We start from the raw sequence: 24,853 nt of genomic DNA on the forward strand, positions 1-24,853 counted from the left end.
GTCTCTCCTCTCCCCTCCCTCTCCTCGGGGTTCCCGGCCCCAGGGGACTCTGAGGCCTTTCCCCTGGCCCCACAGTGCAGCCCGTGGGTTTGGGGTGCCCGTGCCTGCCCTCCCCCGCCCTACAGCCCCTTGGCCCGCCTGTGCCCATCACCTCCCCTTGGCTCTTAGGAGAAGGTTACCTGCAGCACCCTGGCCGTGGCAGGGGCCTGCACAGCCATCAAAAGGCTGACCTGAAGCCGAGCAAGCCGCGTTGCTCTCACCTCAGTAGCTCTGCTGGCTCCTGGGAGGTGGTTCGGGGCGTGGGGCGAGAGCTGGGGCTGCAGACAGAGCCTGCCTTCCCCAGCCTCATCTTTCCTTGTGACAGCCTCTTTACAGCCGAGACACTGCTCTTCGAGCTTCAAGGCTAAGGTACGGGCCCGCTTGCAGGAGCTGAGCCCATCCAACCTGTTACCAGGACCACCTGCAGTGCTCCTAAGCCTTCCTAGGCTGGAAATGGCCTTAGCTGTAGCCCCATGGCCACCCTCCTTAGAGTTGACTAGACTCCGTGCCTGCTCCTCAAGAGCAGGAACAAAATCTTCCTGCTGGCCACCCTCCAGGCTTCTTCACGCTCTGTGCCGCAGCTCCCACAGTGCCACAGCACCGTCCCAGTTTTTGCCTGCTTTGGCACTTTTTTGCCCTGCAGTCAGCCTGACGCCTTCCCCAAGCTTTTGGAAAGGACACAGCCCTGAGTTCTCCACAAGTGGTTTATTGTGCCAGTACATGGGAGGCAGAGGCACAGTCGGAGCCCTGGTGACCTGCGGCTGCAGTTGTTACCGCAACACCCCTGGGAGAAGCTGTAGGCACGAGGAGGTGGGGGTACTGGGGTGGGAGTCGTGGGGGCCGGGGAGGAGGTAGCTTGTCGTCGTGCAGTAGTGCAGCAACATGGCTGAAGTGTGCAAGTACCCGCCTGGGGCGGGGGAAGGCACCAGGATTGGCACGAGTGTTGGGCAGCAAGGGCAGATGGGGTCTCCTCCTCATACCAGGCATGGCAGCAGCAAGCCCCTGCCCAGCTGAAATGGTGTTGAGAGAGCGAGGGCTTGGACCCTAAACACCCCCCCCCCCCTTCCGGGAGTGGGAGCACAGAGGGCTCTGCAGAAAAGTGTTTCAGTGCGGCATGGGCTGGGCAGGCACACCGTGCTCTGGAGATGCCGTCTGCTCGCCAAACCAAGTGGAAAGGGGTGTTTTATCCTTTTTTTAACCATTTTCTTGTCAAGAAAGGATCCCCTATGCTGACAGGGAGAGCCAGGCAGTGCGGATTCGTACCTTTGTAGTGCTGCCCCTCCCCTCCAGCTGTCCCAGGGCTGCCTGTACCTTTATTCCTGCCCGTATCCTTGCCCTCTCTGCCCAAAGCCTGGCTGCGGTGCAGGGGGGTCAGCCCCACCACAGAGGGGTTTGGCTGTCTGGAAAGTATTTTGTCTTGCCTGCCCAGGGCAGGGGAGCAAAGCAACTGGGTCACCCCCCCTCACACAGGAGCCTGATGCTTGGTGGCTCAGCCCCATGCTCTCGCAGGAGGGCAGGACACAGGCAAGGAAGGGTGGGCGGTTTGCCCTGGGATGGGCAAGGTGCAGGCAGCGCAAGCCTGAGCCCCCAGCCAGCACCTGGGAGCAGGAGATGGAGGACAGAGCCTGGAGGAAGGGGTTTGATTTTGGGGGGTGTCAGGGGAGGATGGGGCACAGGGAGGAACTCACTGCTCTGCGTGGCTGAAGTCGTAGCAGAAGTTTAAGTTGCTGGGGGGCTTTGGGACAGGAGGGGGGGTGTCGGGAATGCTGATGTTCTCCAGATCCAGGAGCCGCAGCTTGAGCTCCATGGACAGTAGGACGTCAAGGTCCGTCTGCATTCGCTCGCTCGTCATCTCCTTGCCCAGGAGCACGTTCAGCCCATCCGTCCAGAGGCAGAACTGGGGAAACAGAGCACGAGTAACTCTGGCACCAGCCTGGGGCAGCCGGAGAGCCCACCTCTCCCCCCACTGCGGCTCCCACCGCAGGGAAGCCCAGGAGGCTGGGCTGGGGGGGGGCTGGGAGGGCACACACGACTCCATTCCCTGCCTGCTGTCCCCTGGCAAGGACATCTGGCCGCAGTGTGCCTCCCCAGCGGGCCCTCGGAACTCACCTCGTACCGGGTGGGGGCAACGAAGTTGAGGCAGTATTCCTCCACGTCATACACAATGGAGAAGGCCAGCTCCAGGACATCCTGCGGGGACAGTGCAGGGATTAGCCAGCTTCTTGGCTGGACTCTTCCCAGCCCTGGTGGGGTTTAGAGCAGGAGCTGCCTCCCAGCCTCCTCCTCTGCGCTCCGGGAGACCCAAAAGGTCTCAAGCCACTTGAAAAACCTGCCGCCATCCATGAAACCACCTAACCTGCCACCATCTACCCACCACCAAAAACCATCAGCAGTTGGGGAGGGGAGCATGCTGGGCCCCCTGCGTGAGGCAGGGTGGGAGATGCTGACCTTGTTCTGCTTCCCGGAGCTCTTCTCCTTTGTGTGCGGACACTCCTTCCCCATGAGCAGCATCTTCATGTCTGCCACAGGAACTGGGGCAAGCAGAGGAGCTGTGAGTGCCCGCTCTCCTCTCCTCTCCCCCAGGTCCCTGGCACTCAGAGGCCAACAGAGCCCAAGCATGGGGGCTCACAACCATCTGCAACTCAGGGGCTGGGGGGCTCAAGCCACTCTGCAGCAGCCTTTGGAGAGCCAGCCCGCCCCAGCCTGAATTCCCACAGCTCCCAGTCCCACACTACCAGCGGGCACTGGGCCAGGCACACGGGCAATTCCAACCTTAAGACATCCCCACCACATCACAGTGGGGGTGGGCAGAGGGCTCCCCTCCCTCCTTCCCACCTTCTTTTTCTCCATCACCTACTTTTCTCTGGCAGGCTTTCGATGGGGGGAGAGTCCACCCCCTCCTCCACGTCCCCATAGTGCAGCACCTTGTGGTTGGGTGACAGGCGGCAGTACCAGAGCTTGTCTGCGGCAGAAGGGCTGTTGGGAAATGCCCAGCCTCCCCCCGCCCTGCGCTGAGGTCCCCATCCCCGGGTAGACGGAGCTGTTCCCTCATCAGCACACCCCACTTTTGGTCCCACCCCGTGGGTTAGCCCACACCAGCCGTCCAGGGAGCCGGGCACGCTACTCCCCACGGATTAATTGCAACTTTTTCCCAGTGGCAGGGGACATGGGGACAAGCCTCTGCCCCCCTCCCGGGACCCCCGCCCAGGACCAGAGGGCTGGCACTCACCCTGCCTGCGGCGGCTGCTGATCTTGCGGAAGAGGGTGCCCTCGCAGAGGTGCAGCAGGCGCTGCTGTCGTATCAGCTCCAGGAGCTCCGGCTTCAGCCTCTCACGCAACTCCCTGGGGTGAAAGCCAGCAGAAGAGGAGCACGGCCACTTCAACTGGTGCTCGCTGACCTCCCCAGCCCCACGGTGTTTCCCCCACCACCACGGCCCCCCATCACAGCTCCGGCTCCCTGCCCACAGCCCACTCACAGCACAGGCACAGCCAGCGTCTCCTCCTGGTGCAGCCGCTCCGTCTGCCGCAGCTTCAGGATCTCGCTGTAGTTCAACGCGTTCACTCTAGTCTTGAATAGCTCCAGGGAGGTGGGCTTGAGGGACAGGGTCCTGGTGATCTGCTCCCGCACCACCTGCAGCACCTGTGGGGCCCAGGACATCACCCCTAGTCTGGTGACGCTCCCCAGAGCCTCTGAATTGTGCACAGCCTGTGGCCCCAGCATCCCTTCACACCTTGTCAAAGTCCTCCTGGGTAGCGCGCATCTCCTTCCAGGTCTTGTTCACCAGCTGGATGCAGATGCAGAAGAGCTCTTCAAAAAAATGATCCTGCCCGAAGAACATAGGGTAAAAGGCCTGAGCCGTCTCCGAGCCTGCAGTGAGAAGGACAAATGATGCCAGACTCCCCAGTTTTTCCAGGGGATTTCAGTGTCCAGGAGAACCAGGACATTTCCTAGCCCTCCCTCCCCTTCCCCTGTTGTCGGCCACGCCAGAGCCTGGAGGCCCCACATACGCAGCACCCTGCCCTGGCAGCTTGTCCCCACTCCTGCCAGCTGGCAGGCAGCAGGGCACAGAGGTGGACAAGCTGGAGCACACACATACACGGCTCTCCAACGTGCAGGATCTCACAGAGGATCAGGGTGAGCTGGATGCTGCTTCGAGCGAAAGGGCATTCATGTTTGTCTTCCCGGCTGCTGTTCTCGAGGACAAACTGGAGGAGAGGGCCATTGCCTCATGTTACACGGGCCATGGAGTTGGAGGGCTGCCCAAATGGCGGGGATCAGACATCCCACACTCCTCCTGAACTTCCTAGTCAAGCTGTCCCCCCAGGTTAAGCCATCCCCAACAGAAGTAGTTAGCTCTCCCCAAAAACCAGCCCCAGCCTCTTCCTTCCCCTGCCGCAGTGTGGGAGCTGATCACAGGCAAAGCAGGTGGGAACGTGGCTAATGCCCTGCAGCCACTGGCTGGTTTTGCCCAAGTTGCCCTGGTCTGCTCAGATGTGAACGAGGCCTGGAAATCAAGCTGTGAGCAAAACACTACAAATTATGGGGACCCTTCAGTGCCACCGGCCTCAAATGGCTGCTTCTACCAACAGGGAGGACTCGGCTCCACCTGAAAAGGCGCACCAGTAGGACACCTGCCCCAAAGGGACATCCTCGCCTGGGTTTGGCTGAGGACAGGTCACAGGGAAAGGAAAAGAAGATGGAGATCCACCAGCACCTCTCTGCCAGGGAGTTCTCTGGGAGAGTGCACGCACCCTGCTATAGGCGTTGGGGGTGTGCCTGGAGAAATACACCATGTTGTCGAGGGCGAGCAGTCCTGGCGGGGCACGGCGGAGGTCCTCCGCTGGGTTGCTGTTGTTCTAGGAGGACACAAAAGGATGCAATTTTGCACCTGCTGCCTTCTTGTCCAAGCAGCAGAGTCCTCCCAAAGCAGCCATGGGGTTTGCCTTTTGAGTGCCAGCAGCTCCGCAGCACTTGCTGTTTGGGAGTACCATGGGAGCAGAGGGAGGTACTGCGTGGTGGCCCAGCAGCATCAACAGGGACACCAGGCTTCGGGGAGCCATCAGAAGGTGCTGCCGAGGCCAGCTGGTGGAGCAAGCGTGGGGCTTGCAGCGGGGGACGCACCATGAAGCCCAGCTTGCGGAACTCCTTGGCGCACAGGGATCGCCGGCGCTCGGTGCTGAAGTTGCTGCCAGGTGCCTCGCTCTCTGACTCAAAGGCAGTTTGGCGCAGCGACTGGAGGAGCTCCCGCTGTTCCTGGAGGGAGAGTGGAGATGCTGGTGAGGCCCACGCAAGCAGGTTCTCCCAGGACAAACTGAAATTTTGAAATCAAATGTGCTGGGTTCACCCAAAGGTGAACCTTCACCTGTCTCTACTTCTACAGGTGGAAGAGACCAGGACCAGACTTGCCAGGAGAGCACTCCCAGACCTGTGAGTAGGGATCCATGGAGGTCCTCATGCGACGCTCACACAGGTTGAGGCTGACAGACTGCAGCACGTACAGATAATGGGCCATCTCATCCCCCAGCGGCTCGGAGCTGTGGATGATGTTCTACAGGAGACTGCGAGTGAGAAGGTTCCCCCAGGCTGCTGCTCCCAGTTCCTCCAAACCCAGGGCCCAATGGCAGCCAAAGCCCAACAGGTCCTGCTGCTCAAAGAGGCATTAGGAAGCAGGCAGTTCCCCTCAGGGTTGGGCGAGAGCTGGGTGCACTGAACTGCAGGCAGCCAGGGGTGCAACCCTGGGCATGTGGGTGCCAGTGAGGCAGCACCCACAGGAGGCATCAAGGAAGGGATGCGGGGCACACAGGCAACCCAGCCAGGCACCGTCACCAAAGGCTGGGGCTGAGGGGACAGGGGCTGGGGAGGAACGACAGAGGACGAAGCACAGAGCAGACCCTTGATGAACCCAGCTCCTCACCTTGTGGATAAACTGCCTGATGTTCCTCTCCCTCAGGTAGTCCATCATGTCCTAGGAAGGGAAGTGGCTGTGAGACATTCTCCAGCTCCACACACCACTCACTCAAAAAAGCCTGTGTTCCCTTTGCAGCCCGCCATCCCCGCTAAGCTTGGCTTGGGGCCACAGGCAGGGTGGGGACAGAAAGGAACAGGCAGTCTCAGGAGTGACACCAGTGAGCAGGAGACCTGCCCCCAGCTTCCACTGCCCTAGCCCACTCTGGGGGGGCTCAAACGGATCCTGCCCCACCAGGCTGCCAGGACAGGTTGTGTCAGTCAAGAAGAAGCAGAGTGAGGAGGCTGACTTCAAACATCTCCAGGCACCTCTCACAGCCCCGGCATCCCAGAGAACACAAACACTGCAGTGGAGGACTCAGCTGCCCAAGATCCCGTCACGGGGGGCCCAGCCATGATGGTCCAGATGTGCCAGGTGCTGGGTCTGGGCCATCACGGTCACTGCGCCGCCACCAGCCAGGGTACTTCTCCTGTCATTTGAGATCTTGCATCCCTCCCCAAAACTACTCCAAGGGGTGTGAGACAGCAGAGGCCTCTTGGCAGAACACCCCCGTGACAGGGGCACTGTGGTGCTTGAATCTGCAATGCCCACCACCCTGCCATCAGCCGGTCTCGCCTACTGCCCACAGGCAGAGAACAGCCCCTTACCCGCCGCTCAGCATCAGTCGCAGCCAGCAGCAGCGCAATGAGCAGGGCCATCGCCTTCAGCTGCAGCTGGGCATTTGTCCTGCAGAAGGAGGAGGAGGAGGATGGGGAGAGTCACCAGCTTTGAGGATGGTCTTGCCTTCCCCAAGGCAGAGTCTTCTCCCCACTTCACTGCTGGACCCCACTGCATGGAGCTGGAGGACCCAGAGAGGCCAGAGCCATGAGTGAGCAGCTGCTGACAGCAGGGCCAGGGGTGAGATGGTCCCCGCAGCTGTGACTGCAGGGCACCCATGGATGGATCAGATATTGCTCTGCACACACCCACGGGTGCAGCATTTTGGAGGTGCAGGAGAACCCAGGGTGAAGAGCAGACTCCTGTCTGGCAGGAGCCCTGGGCATGAGCCTCTCCATTTTCAAGAAAGAAAAACCTCCAAACTGAAGAGAGTGGTATGAGGAAGATGAGGGAACAAAGAACCCACCTTAGCTGAGGGATTTAACAAACTCCATTTGTTCATTACAGTACCACCACCCCAAGTTGTAAGGAACATACTATTGCTCCTAAATATAGCGGGGAAAGGGAAGAGCCAACACCAGAAAAAAATCCGGTCAGCTAAAGAACCAAGATATTGGAATGAAACAGGCCACGAATGAACACATGAAGGAATCTGACCTGGAAACAGGATGGTTTCCAGGATAGTCCACCCCTCCCCCAGCATCAGGGACAGGACAGGCTGATCTCCCACAAGTTGTTTAGGAAGGCACAATACGATCTTGTGCCAGGGATAGTCAGCAAGACCCAGAGAAATCCCCCCCATCGCCTCATCCCCACCAGCCTTGGGATGTGGGCGAACGGTGCTCCGGCCTCTCAACTTACACCTGCAAGTGGGTGAGAAGACGATCCAGCGTCACTTCTTTTTTAACTAGCTCAAAGAGGAGGCGACTGGTAGGCACCATGTTCTCCAAGATAGACAAGGAGAGCTGCTGCACAGATGCATCCACCGCGTTCATATTGACATAACTCACTATCTACGAGACACAAAACCGTCCGTCGACAGCAGGCTGAGCCTGGGTGATGAGGGCAACAAGGAATTCCAAGGGCACAGGCTGTGGAGACTGCAGAAGGCGCTTACCTTCTTGATGAAGGCTGCACTAAGAGTCTCCCAGGAAACAAAATCATGCTCCATCAGCTCCATGAAGGCCTTCAGGGTGTGAGCTAGCATCTCCCCTGTACTGGAGGGACAGATAAGCAAACGCAGTGAGAATGGCTCCAGATACCTCACAGTCACCACCGTAAGACAGGAGTACAGTTGCACATTGGTGGGTACGTTAGAAACAGCTAAAGAAGCAGAGAGCAGTGAGCCGAAGAAGAAAGGAAAAAGAGACTGTTGGGTAAGAAATCAGACCCTCACTTAGTCATCCCAGGAAGTTGAGGCAGGCAAGTTCAACAGTTTGTGGAAAGCTGCATTACCACGGTACAAAGATCACTGCAGACAATCCCTCAGGAAAGCCAAGCCACCCCAAATCCCTCCCTCTACTTCCAAGAAACACACGCTGTCTGGTTTTAGGCTCCACATCCTCTGTGAGATAGACGCTCAGAGGAGATGCATCACATCCTGAAAAAGTTGAGTAGGCACTAGTATTTGGCAACGGGGGTTTTCTCGAGCTGCCTGCAGATCTCTCGCAACTAAAACCTCAGGGCAGAGGGAGTGTTTGGGGTGGCAGGAATGAGCAGCAGCGGAAGCTAGGCTCATCACAGGACGCTTCCTGGTAGCAAAACCCATGAGGCTGCAGGTGACCCAGCCAGCGAAGGGATGGAAGGTTCAAGTCTGGGCACATTCATGAGGAATCAAGACCACAGACCCATGGGGACCTTCCCGTGGCTGCCAGTGTGGGGGGACGCAGCCACATACCTGCAGGTAAGGCGCCTGCAGAGCCAAGTGCCCCGCCAGCAGCACTGCCCTTCATGCCACAGCACAGGGATCAACAAGCCAGGAACATGAACAGAGTCCATGCCAACGCCCAGCTGAGAGCTCACGCAGCATTAGCAAGGGAGAAGAAAAGTCAGGAACTGCAAAGGAAGTCCTCTCCTGATACTCACTCATTCCCTTCTTCCACAATGTAGAAGATTTGTTTCAAGCCATTCCTGTTGATGAACTCCTGAGCAAAGGTAACGTCTTGGGAGAGGCTTGCAAGCTTCTTCAGTGAGTCAGTCTTCACATCTGAGTTGTTGCTCTGGATCCCGCTGTACAACTGCTCTGCTTCTTGGTCCTACCAGGAAGGAAAGAATCAAGCCAAAGGGGCTCATCGAAAGACAGCGAGAAGCTTGGAGAAGGCTAGAAGAGCTTAAGCACAAGTTTTGGAAGGAGGCTCAGGCTAGAGCAGCCCCGGTGAGGAGCTGGACCGAGAGACAAAGCCACCAGGGCAGAGACCAGGAGGAGCTGAGGAAGGAGGTCAAGCTGGTGTGACGCTAAGAACGCTTGACGAGTTGGCCCACGCGTCCAAAGCATCTCGAGATGACTTAGTTGCTCTTCAAACTCCCCCGAGCTCTGCCGAGGGAGAATGAAGGTTGAGACGGGTCTCCTCCCCGCGTTATTTCTGCTGGGTCTGAGGCACCGAGAGGAGCCGTCATGAGCCAGAAGTCACGGAGCGAGGCGGCGGCAAAGGGCTCGGAGCACCCCGTCGCCCCGTTGCAGGGGGACATCCCACCACAGCAAGCGGCGGAGAAGGAGGCAGGGGGACGGAGGGATGTACCGGGGAGGTGGTCAGCCGTAAAATGCTCCCGTTCTTAATCTCCCCGCGGTTCTGCAAGGACAAAGCGACCGGTGAGCCGGCGAGGGCCACACCGGCAGGTCCGGGGGGAGCTCGGGGGGCACCTCACCGACTCGGTGATGTAGGTCTGCCGCCCGTCCGCGTACTGCAGGGCGTAGCGCTCGGCGTTGGGCAGGCTCCACCTGCGGCAACGGGCGGCCGGTCACGGCGCCGCACGGCTAAGCGCCGGCGGCCGCCGGGGCAGGCAGCGGCCCGGTGGGGGGCTGTCCCGGCCCGGCGGCGGGGCGGTACTCACGCGTCGCAGACGTCCTTGAGCACCGAGGCGAGGGGCTTGGTCTGCGAGCGAGAGGGGGGCCGTGAGCCGGACCGCGGGGTGCGGGGAAGGCGCGGGGGGTGCCGGGCGGTACCTGCTGGAGCTCGATGAGCTGCGGGATGGCTCCCACCATCTGGATGGCGATCTTCACCACGTCCTTGGGCGGCGGCATGGCTCCCGCGGCGGCCCCGTCCCCGCTCGGCGCGGCTCCCCGCCCCGCCGCGCCGCAGTTCCGGGTCGCCGCCGCCGCCTCCCCGCCTCCCGCAGGGCCCCCGCCGCCGCCGCCGCCGGCCTCGATGGCGGTGCCGGGCGCAGCCCCGAGCAGGCCCGGCCCCCTCACCTGAGCTGACGCGGGTTCGGCGGGACCCACCTCCCGCCGGGAAAGGGCCCGGCCCCGGGGGGGCCGGCCGGCACCCCGCTTTTGGGGGCACCCCCTCCGTCCGGGCTCGGGCTCGGCCGAGGGGCTCGGTGGGAAACTCTGGAAAGCTTGTTGTTTATTCACGTCAGAGAACACTATACAAATATTACAGGCAATTTTTTTCTTTCCTTGCAAAAAAAGTATAAAAATAATCTTTATATAGGCATCAAAAGTTCATTTGTGACTGTAAATTTTTCTCTAGGTGTCCTTTTCCAAAGGTCGTCTAACTGGTGGCGGCAAACATGAACACTCGGGAGGAGGGCGAGGGCCAGGCAGTACACGGAGAGCTCGAGCTACACCAAAGCCACGGAGCCTAGCTAACGCGCGCGCAGGACCGAGGGATGTCGGTCAGCTTCCTTGCCGAGGAGGGAAGGTTCGTGGACTAGCTGCATGCGGGCTGGAAGTTCACCCCCCTGCAGGGTCCCGCCACCGCTGTCTTGCCGGCAGCAGCTGCCCGCTGCCACACTAGAGACCGTCCGGTTGTTCCTCCTGAATTCTTCAGGCTTTTCCCAAAGAGGACGCCAGTGCTTCAGGGCTGCAGAGAGGGATGGCTCTTCTCGAGGAGTCCCACACAGAACAGGATGGCCCAAGGAGCCACCTCAGGGATCCACAGCCCAAGCATATACTCTTCTCACTTCTGCGGGCTCCAACAATTGAAGACTTTACATCCCATATTCCTGGTGCTCCAGCTGGCTGTGTGGTTCACAGGCGGTGAGCAGCTAAGCGGAGAAGTTAAACATCAACTGGTTACACGGCTGGTTGCAAGCTACCTGCCTGCAATGGCCAGCCACACTCCTGGCCTGGCGCTCTCTTCGGTAGTTTGCAGAGCAGGAAAGGCAGGACAGCTGCTACCACCACATCAGCAGAAAGATGTGCAAAACTGAAGACACTCAAATACAGGATCTGACCGAAAACCAAAGTCGGGGCTTGCAAAATACAACACAGATCCATCAGGGCATTTTACTCCAACTAAACTGCACAAGGTCCAAGACTGGTACCACCTGATCATCGTAACGAACCCAACAGCAGGCCTTCCATTACAATGGAAGAAGGTACGAAGAAAGCAATGAAGAAAATCTTGCAGAAAAATGATGCAGAGAAAGCATCACACTAGGTAGCAACCTGCCACAGGATCAGGAATTGGGAGTGTGGGTATGGATACTAGAGGAGCAAATTCAAATATACAGAAAGCCTGATCCTGAGCAGATGCTGAGAGAAAAAAAGGTGGGGGGGGTAAGCACTATTTTGACAACACCTACATAACTTGTCACAGCACAGTACTACTGAATTGTTACTGCTTGGTTGCCTTTTAGACAGCTGAAGGCTCAAGTGCAATGGTTGGAGAAGACAGCTATTTGCAAATATGAGCAGGCTCTGATGTACCTGGAGTACCTTACAGGCATCAGCTTGAGCAGTCTTACCCTTTCAAACATCTCTTCACTCAGGCAAAAACAAATAAAAAAATAAAATAAAAAAACCCAACATACTGGCACCTCTTCTTTAGCCCTGTAGAAACAGCACAGCTGCTGTACAAAGAGCCAGAGCCCCTGGGCTCATGCATCAGCAGACTGGTGAACACACAACCAGCATTCCTGCTGATGCACAAGCAGGGAAAGACTCAGCTCCTGGGTCCTACTAGGAATGCTCAACTCCTGAGTCCCACTAGGAGGCACAGCTGGCTAAAAAAAGTGCTTTTTCTTGCAAAACATACTAGCTTGGTCTTGAGTCACTGGAAGAAATGGACACTTTGGTACCTTTCCACCCTCCTCCCCTGTCGTCGTCATTCAGAAATATAACCACCCCAATCTGAACTGCTCACATTGAGAAATCTAGCTAACTACCTCCGGGCTTGTGAACTGACCACGATATTAGGGCTCCTTGTAGCAGCTGGTACCTAGGAGGTGCAAAGTGCCTCTAGGAGTGCAGGAAAAACCAAGGCATGCAGATTTGAGGAAGCTCGGAGAGGCACATGGGCAAACTCTACAGGTGAACTGGGAACACTCAAAACACAGACCCTTTGAAGTGAGGCCCAGGATCCAGTGGAGAGAGAGATACGGCGGAGCGAGTTGCACATGCACCTTGCACGTGCAACAGAGGAAGAGGAAGCAGCTACAGGGAGGCTCCCGGCCTGCAAGTCCACATCTCTTGGTTCTGAGTCCATACGAGAGCATCTCTGAATCGCTCATTCATCGAGCTCTAGCACAAAAGGAATCCAAAAATAGACACTTTCCAAAGAGTTACAAAACGGTCTGTGTTTGCAAGGCTCACAGCCGCACTGAGAAGTCAGAGGTTGAGGACAGGCACGTCAAAGAGGTCACAGACGCCTTCACTCTCATCCAGGTTATAGATGTAGTCATGATCTCCAGGTGGAGGGGAGAGGCGGAGCAATGGAGCAAACACTGGGGAAAGAGCAGCCCACAGTTGGTTACTAAACTCAGCACTCCCACACTGAGCCAAGAGCTGCCAACGGGCGCTGAGCTGTGGAGCCATGAGGAGGCCACCTCACAGTAACATTCTTTGAGCTTGCTTCAAGTCAGCCTTGCAATATGGAAGAGACAGGCTCTTCTGGTCCTCACACCTCTCTCAGGGACTGGCAGGACAGTGAGAACAGAGTCTGTGTCCAGAGCCCAGAAGAGATGAGGGTGAGTCTGTAGTCGCAAGACTGTCAGCTGGGTAAAGTCACACAATGTGGCCTTCCTTCCCTGGAGAGGCCACATCATGAGGGGGAGACTCAAAGACTCACCTTCAGATGACATCAGCTCTTCCAGCAGCTCGGAGTTCATACATTCTGGGAAAGAGACAAGCATGGTTAAGCAACACACTCTGCTTTCCTGGTCTGCTCCTGTGTAGTTCCCCACCCTTCCCAGGGTGGTCCTCACCCTTATTATCCCTCCTCTGGCTAAGGCACAGTGTGTGCAGGAGGCAGTGGCGAAAGGAGGCTTGGCCCTCCTGCCACAGGCAAAGGGAAATCTGTGTCAGACCATTAAAGCTACATCAAAAAAATTCTGCAGGAGGTTTCTGCTTGCTTTAGCTCAACCACACGCCAGTCTCCTTCATATGACAGGCTGTGCCTTACCCCTGCGCTGGCATGCTAGCTGGTGCCCCAAACTCCTCCAGAGGAAACTCCTCAACGTGCATCTGAAATTGAGCTGGTAAAGCCTGACATATTCACAGTCATCAACTACCCACCAACTTTGCTAACAGTGGGGGAAAAAATAAAAAACAAATGAGCTGTTCCAGAAGCAGTAGAACTAACGAGCCTCCAGCTTCCTCCAGATTTGTGTCCTTTGCCCCCTTAATTTGCTCCCCTTACCCCACGGCTGCGCTGTGGCTAATCCATAGGCCCTGGCAGATTCACTGGCTGCCTGCTGCCAAACGGAATGAGCACCTGAGCTCTGCACATCCTTCCTTAATGGGCCATTAACTCTGCTCTCCCCTCTACTGCCCCCACAAAACTGTAAAAAAATTATCTCTAAAAAGTCATTCCTTCCTCCAGTGTTGTTACTCTTGGCTAGTAGGTTCACGAGGCACTTGAATGGTAGACAAGCAGCCAAACAAAGCATGTGCAAGTCAATCTCTTTTCTTGAAGAAACAGCATTTGAAAACAACTTTCTGAATACCTCTCTCACTTTACCAAGTTAAGATAGTGAATATCTAACTCAATCTAACTGGGCTGATGAGATACTACCCACACTTGAAATAAGCTTTCCCAAAGAAACTCAGATGGGCCCATTTTCAAGACACTTATCCACAGCAGGCTATTTCCCAGAGGACAGGAACCTACCTGTCTAATTCAGTGCATGAGATGAGAGAATTCCAACACTGAGCAACTAGCCAGGACTAATACCAGCTTCAATAAATAGCAATTAAATGCAGAACCTGCATTCTTAGATCAGGGCTGGTAATATAGCAGGGTGTGTATATGTGCGTGTTGAAATCCAGGTTTCTTCCAGGATACGAGTTTAAAACAAGCAGTTATTAAGTACCCATTTAAAAGAGAGAGAAAACCACGCAGAAAAAGTAATTCCAATACAAAACACTAAGGAAGAACTGCAGGCTCTTGCAGCTTAAACTGCATAGCCTGAAAGCAGCCACCAGTGCCAGGGCAACATTACTGGGATCACACACGGATGAAAGAGGCTGCATGGAGCATGCTGCAAGTCCCATTTCTCTGAGCTCTGTAGTGTTCCTTTTTTCCAGTCCTGAGTTTTGCCTCTGTAGCTGTCGACTCTGTTTTGTCCTTCACTCCTGGATCGCCATCTTCCCCCTCCAAATTGGGAAGAATACTCCATAAAACAACATACCTTACCATAGACGGCAAACACCTCCTTTTTAATAGTGTCCACATAGTCACACAGTACAGTTAGTTTGAGTTAAGCTAGATCTGCACGGGCTGGGGCCTTGCAGCAGTTTATGTCTCACATTGCAAAGTCACATTTGTTCTGCAGATGTACTCAGTCATTACCAAGACCTCATCCACCATCTCGAGCAGTGGGCACTGGGCAAGGAGGAAAGGTGCACTCCAGGCCAACTGTGGAGGCCAGGGCTCCTAGCACACAGATTGGAGGCTCACGCGTGCACATTTGGGACTGTGGGGTTTTTACGCCAAGGCAGCACTTTCACAAAGCACCTGCTAGAACACAGAACTAGGGACTGTTGTTGTACATATCCTGTCACCACAGAAGTGCTTGCGTGTACTCAGCTCTGCCTAGCTGTGGGGCTAGAAAGTATTCTGACAGCACTGAAGGGAAATGAATGTGCAGATAAGAAGAGTTTCCCAGTTTAGGCTTATGTTAGATCAAATTCCTTCACCTCTCCTGCCCTTAGCCCAGAGTCCGTCCCACCATTAGGCAGTGACACCCAGACATTCCTTGGGCAGAGGCAGAACTCCTAACACAAGTTAACAGCATCCCCTCCCCTACTGCTCCAAAATTACTAGCACCACCAAAACCACAGAGGGATATTTTGAAGAGAGAAGACTCTCCCTAGATTATTTGCTTGGATTAGCCTCAGGCAGGCTACAGCTGAAACAAGACTAACAGGGATTTTTCTTTCATAGAGTGCAGACAAGTTGGAGAAGGAGCATGGGAAGCCAGAGCACAGATTAGCTTTGGCACAGGGACAGGAAAGCCCTCATCCGCACACTGTAGGGCAAACTCTAACAGAGGTTGCTGGCAACATGAAGACAGAATACATACAGAAACCAGTAATTTTAAGAGTGCCTAACTACAAGTAGAGAGCCAGCGGCCACCAACAACCACAAGCACCATAAAAAACCACAACCCCAAAATAACCCAAAAAGGAGTGAATAAAATGAGCTGTCCCACTTCTGTGGGTAGATGGGCACAGAACAAAGCCATGGTCAGGGAGTGAACGTACCTCTCGTTGGATCAAACATCTCTGACAGCTCTTTGGGAAGTTCCAGTACTGCAAATACAACAAACCAAATGGTTTGCATCATTACACGAAGAGTCTGAAATGCTTTACAGCACAATCACCTACTGTCCTACTGTACTCCTTATGCACCCAAATCATCCTATGCCATCCAGAAATTGTGCTCCCAGACCCCATGTCACATACTTCTGCTGAAATGATAAGCAACAAAATACTTAAGCTCGACTACTTTAAAATAAATTTGTAGGAGCGCTGGGACATGAACACGTTATCACAGTCAGCAGCTCTAGAATAATTCCCTGTATGTAAGCCTCATACGGTGTCAGCTTCCATATACAACCTCGATTTATCTTGTATAGGATGATGGCGTGCCTTTAGAGAGTCAGCACAGGCCCACTGGGAAATGGTAAGCTATACACATATCACAGGTCTAATTCCACAATCAAGACTACTCCAAGACAGACAGTTCATACTTCTCTCAGACACGCTAGCAGCAGAAGTATGACAAAAGCACTGTGTGAGGTACATTTGAGGAAGATTTCCTCTTCTAACCATAACCCTCTAGCCTAGAGTGTTTCTGCAGCGAAGGTAGGCTTCAAAACATTAAAGCAGTGTGTCTTACCTAGAGGATACTTTTCTCTCCTTGGGCCACCCTGCCATTTCCTGGCATAAAGCTCAAATGTCCCTTTTTTAAAGCCCATTTCACCTCACCAAGCACATCAAGGAGCTCCCCAAATATACACTGCGAGATCATTAAGACCACAAGATGACTAAAAATAGATGAAGTATTCCTAAGTAAAGGAGGAAAACAGAGACAAGAGTTCTCCTAATACAGGAAAACTCCCCATGAGCTACAAAGGTGCTCTCAGTGATGACTGGAAATTCTATAGCTTCATGCAGTCTCAAAATTGGACCTTGCACTACAGAAGGGACTGCAAGGGAATAATCCTACATGTAAGAGCAAAGACGCGTGTCATGCGAGTGTCCCTCACAGATTTTCTAGTATTGACATCACAGAAAGTGGCGGGACCCTAGACATGACAGAGTCACCTTCTCAGAAGGTTCCCCAGCACCCTCACAGGGAAATGCCTACTCATGCCTTGCAGAGTCTGGCTGACAGCAAAGGCAGAACGGAGTTCAGCTCCTTCCTCCAGGCCTAGCAGCCTTTCCCTCGCTCCAAGCTGCATGCTTTTGGAGCAATGCATGAAACGAGGGTGCATACTCACTTCCTGTGGGGTCGGGCTTGATCGGCTCAAAGGAGGTAGAGGGGCTGGGTAGGACGGAGCTGCTGTCCAGCGAGGCAGAGGACTGCAGTGGCTGTGTATCTAACCCGGCTGGCTGGCTGGCCGATGCGGACGCATTGCTGAGGGGGTCAAAGTTGCCACTGCTCTTGGACTCTGCCGCTGCGACACCGCATTCTGGAAAGAGCCACAGACACACACAAGAATGTAATCTCCCACCAGCCCCAAAGCAAGCAGCTGCAGCACAGACCAAACCCTCACTGGCAATGCTGGCCAAGCACAAACAGCTGCATAGGAAGGCGGCTTCTTGCTTTCACCCAGCAAAAACTCCCAGGTCCAGCTGCAGTTCTGCTGGAGAGCAGTCTTGGTGGTGCCAGGCTGCACATAAGCCAAGAGCACACTCTCACAGCAATTAACACAAGCCAGGTAGTAAGTTACACCAGGAGAAGCATGGCTAGCACACTGAGGGAAGTGTGGGGCTGAGGCAGCACTTAGAGTACAGTGTCCAGCTTGGCCATCCTCCAGTTCAAGAAAGATGTGGAGAAGAACCAGCTGAGGGCTACCAAGATGGCCAGGGGGCTAGGGCACATGGCCTACAAGGAGGGGTGGAGGGAGCTGGGCTTGTTCAGTATGGCAAAGAGAAGTCTAAGGGCAACCTAACAGCAGCTTGCAGCTACCTGAAAGGCAGTTACAAAAATTAAGAACTTCTCAGTGGTGCCAAAGGATGTAACGTGCAGAACAGGCACGAGATGCAGCTCAAAGGATCCAGACATCAGGAAAAAGGAATTCACTAAGAGGGTGCTGCAGCCCTGGAAGAGCTCACCAAGGAAGCTGGGGATCTCCACTGCTGGAGGCTTTCAAAATTTAGCTGGACAAAGCCACAAGCAACCTAATCTAGAATTTTTGACAGTCTTTTTTCAAACTGAAAGTTGAACTTGAAAAGAGCCTTTTACAAACTTCTGCTAATCAATGAATCTGTGTGATTAGTCTCTCCCTCACCACTGCTCCTACAGGCTGCCACTACCCCCTCAAGCCAAGTGTCTCATTTCTGTTAACACAGCCAGTCCCACTAATCAAGACAAAAGAAAAGGCTCACTGCAGCAAAGGCAGGGGTGCCTCCCTTGCCAGGAGCTGACGATGCTGCATGACCAGCAGGGCCAGCCCCAGCCAGGCCAGGGAACATACTCTCCTTTGTCAGCCACCATCCTGTTTCTGCCTCCCGTAGCCTCCCTCTCACCTGTGCTTGTGGCTTTCTGTGCGGGAGGGCTATGGTCCTGAGTGCTGGTAGGTGTCGGTGTAGAGGGCTGGGTGCTGCTGGGAACGGATGCCTCCTGGAAGTGTGTGAGCGGTGGTATCTGTGGTTTTGAGGGTGCAACTGCCTGGCACTGAATGAGGTCTTCAGGGGGAGGGACAGGTAGTACGACAGGAGGAGAGCTCCAAGCATCTTTGTTTACTAAGAGAACATCAATGGGACCACTTGTGCTCTTCAGATGGATCTGATACTTCTTCTGTCCATTTAGGCCCTGAGAAAAGTCAAGAGCAAAACACAACCATATATTAAATGCCCTTTTCAAACAGAACAGGAATTTCCCAGAGGCAAGACATGCTGTCCAGACAGTTCAGCATGGTTCCACACACAATTCCACTGACTCCCAGGACTATCCTCTCCCCTGGTGCTCCTCCAATTACATACTTCTAAACAACAGAGCCTTCTGGCAATTATTTAGTATCTGGAGCCTTCCTTGGGTTGGCAGTTCCTCCGACTCCCATCAAACCCCTTACTTGCAATTCCCAGCTTGGTCAATCCAGCCACAACTTCCACTCTGACACACACACACACACACACACACTCCTGCACTCTGCCCATTTATCACTCACCTCAGGGATGGGAACCTCCAAACGGGTGCCTGATGGGGCTCGAATAGCAAGGAGGGTGTCTCCTGTGAAAACAAGACTGGTCAGCATTCAGCAGGCACAAACTGTTCTGACAATAATTAAGCACTGACAAAGGGCCCCTCCTCAAAGCCCCATATCTCCTGCCCTCTCTTCCATGGAGGACTGCCATTTACACCCACATGAGCTGCTAAGCATATCATACAGCTCCCAATGTGCCAGCTGCCCAGGGCACAAAGAACCTGTGAAGTTTCTCCCAAAGCAACCCTAAAGTTTTTTAGCAGCGTCCTTAACAGGACTAACTTTTCTTTCTCTCAGAAGGGCTGGCTTAAATTCACTCTTAAGAACATCTGAATCCTAAGGGAACGATCCTTCATTCTGTTGTCACAAGCTTTTAGATGTGAATTATAAACAAAAGAGCACACAACTCAAAGAGCTCCACTGCCAGCGAAGAGATGGTGTCGAACTAGGCTCAGAAGTGAGGCTGCCAACAGCATGGCAACCTCATGCTGGAGTACCAATACCCAAAACCAACACTGCCCAGTCTCTACTGGTGAGAGAGCTGCCTGGTGTTAGCTGTATTGGACCCTGCACAGAGCCCAGCACATGCAGGGCTGGGAGCCAGGCTGACAGCATCCTTCCTTTTCAAGTTCTGCAGCTCCTGAAGACCTGTGCCCCTAATAACATAACAGTCACAGGCAAGCAGCTTCCAGTCCGTATCCGGGTTTAGAGAAATGTGAACAGAGAAATACCAGCACTGTGAACATTAAGACATATTCAGACCGAGCAGCTAGCAGCTTTCACTTTGAATGTTTAAGCTTTAGTGTGGTTAGTATTCACACTTCACCGGTATTTTGCATTAAGCTTCACTTGATAATTAACACAGAAGATCCCCAGAGCGATGAGAGGGAATGGACAGCAGAAGAGCACATCCTGTAATTTCAGGCAAGCAATCAAAGGTCAGATCAGGAAAAGGTACAGGGATTAAAAATACCACAGGATTTGCCAATAAGATGAGATTCCTTTAACAAATCTGCATTTAAGAAAAATATTGTTAAGAGACAAAAAAAGCACAATAAAGCTTAAAGACACAAGCTTGAGCTTTAAGACCTGTTAGTTTCAAATACAGGTGTTGCATTTCTGTCTCCCTTGATAGCTATATCCCAAATACTTCTACAAAACAGTGCACAGTGTGTTTCCACTTCCTTTTTCATTCTGCGAGTGGAAAATGCATCACAGCAACAGACAGGAAAATTATGTTTCCCAGTCACTAAAAACTTTTTTTTTTTTTTAATTAATCCAAATAATGAATCCATATTTGACAAGAGTCCAAGCATGGAAATCTTCAAGCCCTAACTCACTTTGAGAAAGCAAGTTCAATAGCAGTCAATCAGAAAATCCAGGAGCTGAAATTTAGCCTGCACCACAGTTCAAGAACACAAGAGGTCCAAAAAAGAACCTCTGCAAGGCTCAGATGCTCAGGAGAGGAAAAAAAAAGTGATGTAAGGCATATTCATATAGGCAAAATGAACAGACAATGGAAAAACATGGATCAAGCCTCTGTTCTAGAAGGAATTCAGATCTGCCCTAAGTAAGATCTAATCTCTGCACATTTTGGTGAGGTCTGACTTCAGACGCAAACCGGTTTACAAAAACCAGGTGCAATAAAATGCAAAACACTCAATCAACCAAGCAATAAGCTGTCTGCTGGTCTCCAGTAAACTCTTCCAGACTATTACAAGTTATCTGGCCCCAGGCACTGTCAAACTGAAAACACAACCCCTGCCCCCAAAAAGGGCTAGCTTAAATAAGAAGAAACAGTAAAGCGAAGGGGGTGATGATGCATAAGTTACCAGCAGGAACTTGAGCAGTATAAAGTCCAGTGAGCAAGGACAGCACACAAAGGCAAAAATGAAAAATAGAAGAGCTGATGAAGTGTAGGGTGAGAAGGGTGCTTGGAAGAGACAAGGAGAGAGTCAGACAAGGGTGAGATTATGCATGGCTGGGGGAGGTTAGGGTAAATAGCTTCAATCTCTGCTGCAAGCAAGCAGATGCAGGTTGCCCGGGGTCAGGAGAGGTCAGGTGTCCACCGAAGCAGAAAGGAGCTGCGACTCCACACCACTACAGCTGAGAACAGTTTATGTACTGCAGGCTGCTGTATTGCACGCTGGCCACCGGCGAATTTTTTTGGAGGGGTTCTACAGCTACCATCAAAATTGGCAATAGAGAAGAAACAGAGACTCCTGTGGGTTTTCTTCACTTTTCCCCCACAGAGACAGGACATATGGCTTTTCATAGAGGCACCTCACAGCTTTAGGAAGGCAGTACACAAGGGAGTGAGGTCACAGCAAGCGGTGTATTCCCTTCTGTCCTGCTCTTCAGTACCTTCCTCTTGCATTCTTGTTGGTAGAGGGCATGATGCAACTGAGGGACCATTTTTTATACTATTTCCTTGCTTACACCCAGATTCCTACCATGCAGTAAAATTTGCTTCCTATTATTAGAACATTGTCCACCCAAGCCCTTAACATCAAGGGCTTCTAACATAACACACATACACCCACATAGTGACACCCAGCAAAAAGACTTCTTTAGAAATAGCAGCAATGTTCCTTTAAACACAAGTAAAAGAAACCGCCTGCCCCCTCTGAGGGTGACAAGAAAGATAGAACTCAGTGGTACACAAACCCAGGATGGCATCAGAGCTCGCACTACATTTAACTTAATGCTTTGGGCAGCCCGTGGTCTGCTGCTTCCTCTTTCCTGAAGAAAGGAGAGCAGCTGGGACAGACTGATAGGACTGCAATGTTACATCTTTACGATGCAGCACCATTTCCTCACCTGTGAAGCACTTGCAGATATCTTCATGTGTCACGTACGCTAATGTTTCCAAGGTTAAGGAGAAAGGCTGCAGCTTCCTGCGCAGACAGAGAACTCAAAGGGCACCTGGCATTTCCTTCCTGAGCACAAGAAATGCCATTCCCAGAAGGCTCTCCATGCCACACTCTGAAGTGGTCTGCAGGCAAGGTCTGCGAGCTACATACTCGTCAGAGCTGACACCCTAAGACAGGCAAGCCACAAGAGCAGCTCTGCACTCAAGAAAGTGGCACCTGTGACTCGGAGAGAAGCACTTTTCTCATCATGGTAAACGTTACAGTGTTTTGTACTTCAAAAAGCCAGACAAGAAACCACACACCACAAAGAAAGCTGGTTCCCAGGCTGGACAGAGTTACCCTAATTTCAAAGCCAGGCACTGCCTCTGGAGCCTTTCAGTGCAGATTCTCCAGCAGCAACAGGTCACCACCACCCCTCTGCCCTCAGCAGGGCAGCACCAACCCAGCCCTCAGGTCCCTGCCTTCCAGCCTAGCAAGCGAACATGGAGACAGAGTAATCAGTTCACACAAAGGATATCGACTGTTCTGCACATCTTCTGTAACGTTTTTGATGCTCTGCTGAACCCACATCTTCTGCTGCTCCAGCTCCTGTTCCCGCTGCTCCAGGTCCTCTATGTCTGCCTTCAGCTCGATAAGTTTGTGAGCTATTTCACGTGTGTTGCAGCCAGGACCCACCCCTCTGGGCAAAGTAAAAAGGAGTGACATGCATCAGCCTCTGGAGGCACTCACACCAGCCCCATCCTCTCAGAGTGGTTGCCACCTTCCTTACTGCCACCCCTATCAATACATCAAGGCTGGATCGCTCAGAAACCCTCATCTATACCTACTCTAGATCTCCACCTTCCTTCCAGCACAGCAAGGTCTGGTACATCTTCCTACATCCTGCAGACGGGCCCGGCTTTCCCCCATCTCCAGTGCCATGACAGGCATCTTTTCTAGCCCAAGGTGCTGCAAATACTTAGTTTGTACCAAAATAAGAGCTTTGCTGTAAGAGACACACGGTATGTACTTCAGCTTTCCTCATTACTACCATCAGCATAGCCCAGCTGGGGGAATTACAAGCGTGCACAGACCACTGAGGAACCTTGCTCCAAGCAAGGCGTTTTAACCCCAGTGTCACTTAGATAACAGCCTCATGAAGCTCTGCTTGCCTGAAGAGGAGCAAGGCACCCATACAACAGGACCCAGGACTAGAAGGGACCTGTGAACGATTTAGACTTTCTCTGTCACTCACTTCCACTGGATGCTGTTCTTGGATTTCTTCTCAATCAACCCGATGCCTTCCAGGACATTTGTGATATCGTAGATCCGTCGCTTCTGTCGCACAGCCAAGGTATCTGCAGCCTGCAAAAAGGTTAGACACTGAACTCCAACCTCTCAGTCATGTTTCAATCCTTCCTGCCTATCAGATTAATTCCTGGCCAAGCAGTCTGCTCACCATCTCATACCTCTCATGTCCCAGCGCCTCAAATTACAAAGCCACATTCTCAATGTCATTACAACCATGAGAAGCCACTGCCCCTTCATTCCCTTTCTTAGTCAGCCACCTCCCCACTAAGCACAAATCAAATTCCAGCCACCTTGCTCGCGGTGGATCCAAAAATCACCATTCCTCAGCAGTACTAGAAGACACTAGTCTGGCAGCCTAAAAATTCACTGCTTCTTGAGGGTAAAAGAGATGGGCATGGGAAGAGGAACACAGAATTGTCTGCATGACTGACAACAGTTCAGTGAACATTCAAAAGGTCTTTTCTAAATCTGATCTGATACCGTTTGATAGAGAATCAACACCTTCTTAAGAGGCAGATTCCTCTGTTTGAAAGATGCAGTGCTGGGAGGAGAGTAAGCACGGCTGTAAGGCAGGAGCTCCTGAGCAGCCCTGGGACTTCCCTGCCTTGCTCACACAACTCTCCTCCCCTTGGTTTTTGGGACACACTGGACTGCGCTGATATGCCTGTTTCTGCTATCGCATGGCAACTAAGCACCGGCAAGAGTTAACATGTGCTGTACTGGCACAGCCAGGACCAACAGTGTCAGTTCCCTCTCACCTACCAGTAACAGACCGGGACTTCAGAGACCCTACACGGCACAACTGATCAAACCACGCTAACAAATACGAATGCACTTAACAGCCATTTTAAGCAAGAAAATATTGCCCAAATCCAAAGATACAACAATTTGGCACAGGAGAGGAAAGAAGCCTACAGCCAGGAGACTCCTCCAAACCATGCATCTTCAGAGCTTTCTGACACTCGTCTGCTGCTTGTGAAGGGTCAGAGCGCGCTCGCATGCATATCCACCTAAGAGGTATTTGTATAAAACACAGCAAAGGAACTTCACCTATAGAAAAGGCCAAGGTTTAAGTACCCTACGTGCCACAAAGACAGAGTTACTTCCTCTAGGTGAAGATCTTCAAAATGCAAAAGCAAGGCACATTAATGGGCCACTTCCCCACAGCCTAAAGGCATCAGGGACAACCTTTGGCAGAGATGAATCTGACCACGCTCCCCTTCCTGCTCTATGCCAGGGCGGGGCAAACCGCAGTGGGGAGGAACAGTTTCTATAGGTCTCTGTTTCTATATGTCTCAGAGGCTCTACAGGGCTGGATCATTTTTGTGCTGGTGATCAAGTAGCACCTTGCTGCGGGGCAAGAATGCAGAAGAGAAAACGACGGCCGAGCGGGGCTCCAACTGAATCACACAACTGCCTGCAACGTCAGGCAGGGTCCGCTGCCTCCTCTTTCCTGGGGAAAGCGGAGGGGCTGGGTGGGGAGAACTGCTCTGAAGGAAGCAGCGGGAGGGAATATTAGGGCGGCAGGTGCAGAGCCCCCTCTGCATGCCCTCAGCGCGGCTGGCAGCTCTGCCGTTCCCCCGGGGGACCCCCTCCTTTCCCTGCACCTGCTGCATCGGGCGCTGCCGTGTCCCGACTCCCCCCCCAAAACCTGCCTCGGCCCCCGGAGAACCTGGCCCGCAGGAGCTCGGCTCCCCCAGCAGCAGGACCCCGGCCCGAGGCGGGAGCTCCCGCAGAGCCCCTCCCCGGGGGCGGCGGGGCCCTCACCAGCTTAAGGTCGAGCACGCCGTCCTTGGCCTCCTGCAGCAGCGACACGAACTTGGTGGTCAGCAGCCCCAGGCTCTTCTCATGCCGGCTCGGCGCCCCCCCAGCCCCGCTCCCACCCCCGGGGGGCTGGGGCCCGCACTCCGCCATCTGCCCGCCGCCGGCTCCGGCCCCTCCGCGCTTCCGCTTCCGGGGCCGCGGGGCACGACGGGAACTTCCGGGGCCGGG

General features: G+C 53.7%; 2 protein-coding genes across 10 annotated transcripts; both read right to left on the reverse strand.

Moving 5' to 3' along the window:
* Positions 1–706: 706 nt before the first annotated feature.
* Positions 707–10,013, reverse strand: ELMO3 (engulfment and cell motility 3). Of its 9 annotated transcripts, none has more exons than XM_075040482.1 (20): positions 9,826–10,001; positions 9,714–9,754; positions 9,528–9,600; positions 9,401–9,451; positions 8,748–8,917; positions 7,780–7,879; positions 7,524–7,675; positions 6,653–6,731; positions 5,955–6,005; positions 5,466–5,588; positions 5,162–5,293; positions 4,792–4,896; positions 4,137–4,245; positions 3,771–3,907; positions 3,516–3,679; positions 3,269–3,381; positions 2,897–3,001; positions 2,488–2,570; positions 2,149–2,229; positions 707–1,936 (listed from the first exon to the last, which is right to left on the reverse strand). In XM_075040482.1, the coding sequence occupies exons 1-20, from the start codon at positions 9,901–9,903 to the stop codon at positions 1,724–1,726; spliced, it is 2,160 nt and encodes a 719-aa protein (XP_074896583.1). In that variant the 5' UTR covers positions 9,904–10,001; the 3' UTR covers positions 707–1,723. The 9 variants fall into 9 exon arrangements, 8 of the variants coding, with proteins under 8 accessions (XP_074896583.1, XP_074896588.1, XP_074896584.1 ...); XM_075040487.1 differs by having other exon boundaries at positions 9,830–9,930; XR_012652234.1 differs by having other exon boundaries at positions 1,864–1,936; positions 2,897–3,015; positions 9,826–10,013.
* A 197-nt stretch (positions 10,014–10,210) lies between these two features.
* On the reverse strand, positions 10,211–24,811 carry E2F4 (E2F transcription factor 4). The gene is made up of 10 exons (XM_075040494.1): positions 24,629–24,811; positions 22,806–22,915; positions 22,087–22,250; positions 21,519–21,560; positions 18,663–18,724; positions 18,022–18,307; positions 16,770–16,961; positions 15,529–15,576; positions 12,893–12,937; positions 10,211–12,548 (listed from the first exon to the last, which is right to left on the reverse strand). The coding sequence occupies exons 1-10, from the start codon at positions 24,773–24,775 to the stop codon at positions 12,433–12,435; spliced, it is 1,212 nt and encodes a 403-aa protein (XP_074896595.1). The 5' UTR covers positions 24,776–24,811; the 3' UTR covers positions 10,211–12,432.
* Positions 24,812–24,853: the final 42 nt, after the last annotated feature.

The sequence above is a fragment of the Buteo buteo genome, chromosome 11, assembly GCF_964188355.1.
Source record: "Buteo buteo chromosome 11, bButBut1.hap1.1, whole genome shotgun sequence".
Lineage (NCBI taxonomy): Eukaryota > Metazoa > Chordata > Aves > Accipitriformes > Accipitridae > Buteo > Buteo buteo.

Bases quoted from the DNA above. Each gene is read 5' to 3' on its own strand.
- ELMO3 (XM_075040482.1), bottom strand. From the start codon at position 9,903: ATGCCGCCGCCCAAGGACGTGGTGAAGATCGCCATCCAGATGGTGGGA. The intron at 8,918-9,400 runs GTACATCCCTCC...CCTTCCTGGTAG, and splicing joins TACGGCTGACCACCTCCCCG to GACCAAGAAGCAGAGCAGTT. The intron at 5,589-5,954 runs GTGAGGAGCTGG...AGTCTCCTGTAG, and splicing joins TCAGGCAGTTTATCCACAAG to AACATCATCCACAGCTCCGA.
- E2F4 (XM_075040494.1), bottom strand. From the start codon at position 24,775: ATGGCGGAGTGCGGGCCCCAGCCCCCCGGGGGTGGGAGCGGGGCTGGG. The intron at 22,251-22,805 runs GTGAGTGACAGA...TACTTTGCCCAG, and splicing joins AAGAACAGCATCCAGTGGAA to AGGGGTGGGTCCTGGCTGCA. The intron at 15,577-16,769 runs GTGAGTATGCAC...TTGTATTTGCAG, and splicing joins CAAGCCCGACCCCACAGGAA to TACTGGAACTTCCCAAAGAG.